The sequence below is a fragment of the Bombyx mandarina genome, chromosome 19 (assembly GCF_030267445.1).
Source record: "Bombyx mandarina strain Sakado chromosome 19, ASM3026744v2".
NCBI lineage: Eukaryota > Metazoa > Arthropoda > Insecta > Lepidoptera > Bombycidae > Bombyx > Bombyx mandarina.
Genome location: NC_143225.1, coordinates 11,994,124 through 12,000,325, shown reverse-complemented (window position 1 = coordinate 12,000,325; position 6,202 = coordinate 11,994,124). Strand labels below are relative to the sequence as shown.

Sequence of the window (6,202 nt, the reverse complement as noted above, 5' to 3'; positions counted from 1 at the left end):
TGATATCATACTGCGTAGTTTTTTTCTTTTAAAACGGAATCAAGTGTTTCTGTATGAAGCGTCAGAAGCCCGTCAAAATTGAAACCTGAAGGTTAGATCCGGGTTCTGAGTTAAAAAATACTTTTTGGCTGGAACGCGAGGAGTGAAGTTGTGTGAATTGTTTTATTTCGTGTATTTAGGGTTTCTTCAGGTTTAAATGTGTAATAACGGTGGTTTAATAACTGTTTAATATCTGGGAAAGTGCACAAATGTGGGAAAATGAAACAACGCCGCTGGACGTAACTTCTCGGGATCCTCCAAAAAGTCCACTGAAAAAAATCTCATCAAATGGCCACCATTATACTGAGATTATATTTCATCTCATATCATCTTATCTCATTTCATTTAATTTCATCCCAGTTGATTAATCTCAAATCAATCATCCTCATTTCATTTCATATCACTCCATATTATCACTTTTCATAAAAATATGAATATAAGTTAAAATAAGACATGACTTAAAGGTCTTAGTTACCAGGTTGTAAAATCCCTAAAAAAAAATAATTAAAAATAATAATAATTAAATAACTTTATAACAGTTGGAAGTGAGACCGAGCTGTACGTTCTAATGGTCTCCCGACTCCGAGTCACGTTCCGACTACATCGGACCCCGTCTTATTTAATTAAAGAAAAATATAAATTAAAATAAATTTTAATGGCTTCGAAAGTAACGGTCGACTTAATGCGAATTAGGAATTCCCATTTGAAAAAAAAAAGCTTTATGTACAGTGAGTTGCAAAAGTGCATGGTCAGTTTAGTAAAAAGCAAAAAAAATCATATGAAACTTGAATTATCGTCATCTGCTATTTATAGGGTGTTTACTAAATATTATTTACTATTTAGTGGCTAAAATTAATTGAGTAAAGGTTATTTTTATTTAATATACGTACATATCTATTGAAATCTTATAATATGTAGTATTAAAAGAAATACTATATACTATATAAGCTATCTAGATTTTTTAATAACTTGAATTTAAGTAGTTTAACAGCTACTTTTGGTACGTAATGGTTTGGTAATGGCATAAAAATAAATAATCGTAATAATAAAGTTTTCTTATGAAGATCAGTTATCCTGCAATCAGATATTTGAACATGGCAACTCCTCTCTCTCTCCCCTCTAACAAAAAAAAACTACGGCTTAATTTTTTCGGTGCGATGAGAAGAGGACCTCGAAATCTTTTGCCTATAAAAGTATTGTCTGCGGAACTATTCAAAACTTTATTTAAAAAATATGTATAAGAATTTGTGTGTTTATATCACGAAATAAGAATCTGTGTGTTTGGAGATACTTTTCAGGAGAATTAATTAGGGGAGGTAATATTATAAGAATCATTAATTTTAAATGACATGGTTTTTTTTTATTATTTTATTGCTTAGATGAGTGGACGAGCTCACAGCCCACCTGAAGTTAAGTGGTTACTGGAGCCCATAGACATCTACAACGTAAATGCACCACCCACCTTGAATATAAGTTCTAAGGTCTCAAGTATAGTTACAACGGCTGCCCCACCCTTCAAACCGAAACGCATTACTGCTTCACGGCAGAAATAGGCAGCAGGGTGGTGGTACCTACCCGTGCGGACTCACAAGAGGTCCTACCATCAGTAACTTCATTATATTATTTTTGCTAGTATGTATGAGGGGCTGGCTGTCACAGAGCACAAGATGTTTCACAGAAGCGTAGGTGAATCTCGCTAACGACGTTTTCAAGTTGAATTTGCGTATATGAAATTTTGGACAATAACATTGGCATCGTCAGTCTACCGAGCAATTTCAACTATTCGGTGGAAGATCTTCCCTATGACGATTACCTCCAAATCTGTTACAGAAAATTAATAAAGTCATGCTTTCTTAATTAAACCGCCTTTTTTCAATCTATCACCGGATCGGATTTGCGGTAAGCTATGAACAGCCGGATCTTCTTAGTGGGTTGCGATTCCGATCCGGTGGTAGATTCTGCGTAGCACTGGTCTTGCTAGAGCTTTTTTTTTGTCAGGAGTAAATCGCCGTACTGCCGCCCCTCTCTGGGGATGGCGGCCGGAGCATGTCGGAGTCGAACCGACTAAGCCTCCTGTCGCTCAACAACCAACGTCCAAACCTCACATGAGACAGAACTCATGAAAAGGCAAAGGGGGAAAGTGAAGCGCTTAGTGCGGAGCACATTATTGCTAGGGCTAGTGTAGGGCAATTCTCTCGGTTTGAGCCCGTGAGCTCACCTACACGTTCGGGCAAAGCTGGAATAGCCCCGTAGGCTACTAACGAATAAGCCACAGAAAAAAAAAACGACACCTTCAGAAGACTTTAGAATCAAATGCATGCGACCGTTCTCAAACAATAGGACAAGTCCTTCAAGCGAGTAATGATATTCAACAGTATTACGAGTAATATACAACATCTTAGGAAGGCAAAGCAAATTAGCCGAAACAAAAGTTCAATTAGGGGACCAACCAAAAAATAGCCGAATTACGAAACTTCCTAACGAAAATTATATGTCTTTTCTCGTTACATTCTTTTTATTGCCGCAAAAAAAAAACACCAATTTATCATTCGGCCTTCTGTTTCAGTCGAAACAATGCCCTCAACACTGTTAATTATGTTGGCGGGAACAAAGGGCTGGACGCGCGGGAAGGGTTGGGAATGCCTTGGTAAAAACATGGTCGAAATGCCGCCATATCGTTTCATGTTGACGTCATGTTGGATTTTTATTGTTTTGTTTCTGTTTGTGTTTGAATTTAGCCCTTGTGTTGGGACATCCATCCATACTGGACTTCCATACCATTACTGGTGGTAGGACCTCTTGTGAGTCCGCACGGGTAGGTACCACCACCCTGCCCATTTCTGCCGTGAAGCAGTAATGCGTTTCGGTTTGAAGGGTGGGGCAGCCGTTGTAACTATAATTGAGACCTTAGAACTTATATCTCAAGGTGGGTGGCGTAGGGATGGACGTTTAAAATATACATCGATGTTTTTTTCGATGTGATGCATCGATCGGTCACATCGATGGTAATACGATGTATTGGGAAATACATCGATGTTTCTTATATATCGATTGTTTTAGGTTAGGCATTAATTAAAACAAAAATATGTATTAATCAGGAAATATATGTATTAATATTAAAAATCACCGAAACAACACATTTTTTTTACATATTCCAATATTTTTTGTCAATGCTATGTAAAAACAAAAGTTTGCTTAATCTCTTCCCCTTCAGCCGGTTTCTTTGTTCAGTCATAACTAGCCCTGCCTGTGAAAAAAGTCTTTCTGAAGGGACTGACGTGCCAACTATTGTTAAATACTTAAAAGCTATTTTGTACAGCTTCGGGAATTGTATTTTGTAATCTCTCCAAATTTCTAACGGATTTTCTTTAAGTCTTCCAACAGGAGTTCGGAGATAAACGGAAAGTTCGTCAGACAAAACGTCTTCAGATTTGTTAATTTTCCAGTTACGATGCACTAACTTATGGTGATCAGTCCATAATGAAAAGGCCTCTTCATTTTTATCGGACTTGTCAGAATCGGACTCAGGTTCTTCATTGCTATGCAAATTCTTCTTCATTAAATCTTTAATTTTCGTAACAGCATTCGAACAAGCTATCGGATCATTGAAATGCATTCTTTTAAACCGTGGATCTAAAATACTTGCGATAGCCAGAGCATTCACATGTTCTATTGAACCCATTCTTTTATTTATTTCATTAATAGCAAGTTTCTGCACCTCTTTCGCTACGGGATCTTCTATAACAGCTGAAGTTATTTTAGAGAGCATGCAACGAACTAAGGGAATAATTTTACTACTTGTGCAGTATTTATCACCTGAAATTTCTTTTGTAGCCGCTTCTAAGGGTCGCAATACCATGATGACAAACGATACAGTAGATATTTCCGATGCACTCAGCATTGCAGGTGCTCTAGGGTGGCGGAAGAGAATATCATTTATGACACTACGGAGTTCTAGAAATCTTTGTAACATATAATATGTACTGTTCCAGCGAGTATCCACGCTTTGTATTAATTTTACCTCAGCTGCTCCAGCAGAAGACTCCGTAGCCGCAGCAGTAGCTTTACGTAATTCATCACTAGCAATGCAACTCTGTTTAAACCAAGTCACTATTGATTTTACTTTAGAAACAATGTTTCTCCACTCAATACATATCATTGTGCCTTCAGCCACCAAATTCAGAGTATGGGCAAAACATGGGATGTGTTTCCTTCTACCAAACGCTAATTCGATCGCCTTAACTATATTGGCTGCGTTGTCAGTAACAACAGCTGTTACATTCTCTTGATCGATTTTCCAGTCTTGACATACCTTTAAGAGAATTTCAGAAAGATAATCTGATGTATGTCTTTCATCCAATTCGTACACACCTAAGGTGACTGAATATAGTTCAATGTCTATTCCGAAATGTGCTGTGATGCCCAAAAAACTTTTCATATTCAAGGTATCCGACCAAATATCTGTTGTTAGGGTTATATCTTCTATAGAGGACAACATTTTCTTAATTGTTTCTGAAATTACTTCATATTTATCGTCCAGCCAGCGTCTACTCGGGAGCTTATATTGAGGAGCAACTGTTTTCATTAGAGTTTTGAAGCCTTCGTTTTCAACGATTGAGAATGGCTGATGGTCTTTGCAAATCATGAATAACAAACAGTTGTTCAGTTTCCTTGTCTTCGCTCCAGATTCTGAGTAAGAGGAAATATCTTTAAAAGCGGCCTGTATTGTTCTTTGGCGTTTTAAAGGTGTAACGTTTTCGTCTAAGTCTGAATCAATGGTTTCATTTACGGTTTTTGGTAACGGTGCACCGGATCTTTGACTGCCACTGCAACTTGGAACAGGTTGAAACTGAAGTACTCCATCATCCATTTTATTATAAGGCGTAACTTTGGTATCCAGATCCAGAGGATTCGATATTTCGTCTGTAGTAGTTACTGCATTGAATGTAGTTTGTTTCGGCTGAATTTCGAGATAAGCAGCCTTATGAACATTACGAATATGTCCAATTAAGTTCGTAGTGTTTCCAGCAGACTTAATTTCCTTTTGACATAGTTTGCATTTCGTTTTCTTATCGTCAATTTTGTTAAAGAACTGCCAAACGGAACTTTTTTTCTTAGGTCCCATTATAACTGAAAGTAAAAAACAAAACTATATAGGACTGTTTACAGGGAATTTATAATAATACCTATTAACTGCCTAGTAGAATACAAATAAGTATAAGCCGCATTTTAATCGATAATATTAATATAGTAATTATCGATAACTTGGCATCACTACAATAGATAGTATTATTATTTCACGGTAAAAAATATAACCTTTCAATCAAATCGTATCATATTGCGAAATTAATGCATTCGTCGTAAAGTAGGTACATAATCTTCTCTTTTATATCTTAGTTATAAGCACGCGCAATATAAAACGTAAAATATAATATTTGCTTTGTACTTTTTGACAACAAAACAATGTGTCATTTCCAGTAAAGTTTCACTAGCAAAACCATTATCATTATCACTAAATACATTATTCTATTTATTAATACACATACCTGACATACCTGTTCATAAATTAGTTTCTTTTTTAGATTTAAACAAGGCAAAAACTCGTATCGTAACAAAAACACAATATACATTTACACAGCAGAAACTCGGTCGGCCATATTGTTGTTTTGGTTTAATTAATATTGGCAGCACTGATTATAACGTTTCGTTTCTCTTTTCACTCATAGTATAGTAATCTCATAATTTGCGTACCTAATCGATGCATCGAATGAAAAACATCGATATATATTCGATGTTGAAGTATTTACAATACATCGGTTCAAGACGATGCATCGTTACTATACATCGAGTATTTTAAATAAATCGATGTATATCGTCCATCGCTAGGGTGGCGCATTTACGTTGTAGATGTCTATGGGCTCCAGTAACCACTTAACACCAGGTGGGCTGTGAGCTCGTCCACTCATCTAAGCAATAAATAAAAAAAAAAAAAAAAAAAAAAAAAGATTATACAACATATGCAGATTAGATACGACCCAATATTATTTATCAAAAATATATTCGGATGATAATTTAAGAAAATACTTGAAATCAGAACGAAGGCACCATTGTGTACCAGATTTATCTATCACTGTTTATTTTTGAAAATAAAAGTGGATAGGCA

General features: G+C 36.1%; 1 protein-coding gene across 2 annotated transcripts; it reads right to left on the bottom strand.

The window, feature by feature from the left end:
- Nucleotides 1-3,147: 3,147 nt before the first annotated feature.
- On the bottom strand, nt 3,148-5,732 carry LOC149500885 (E3 SUMO-protein ligase ZBED1-like). 2 transcript variants are annotated; one of them, XM_089735115.1, is made up of 2 exons: nt 5,595-5,732; nt 3,148-5,169 (listed from the first exon to the last, which is right to left on the bottom strand). In XM_089735115.1, exon 2 carries the CDS (start codon nt 5,162-5,164, stop codon nt 3,185-3,187), a length of 1,980 nt encoding a protein of 659 aa, XP_089591241.1. In that variant the 5' UTR covers nt 5,165-5,169; nt 5,595-5,732; the 3' UTR covers nt 3,148-3,184. The 2 variants fall into 2 exon arrangements, with proteins under 2 accessions (XP_089591241.1, XP_089591240.1); XM_089735114.1 differs by having other exon boundaries at nt 5,586-5,716.
- Nucleotides 5,733-6,202: the final 470 nt, after the last annotated feature.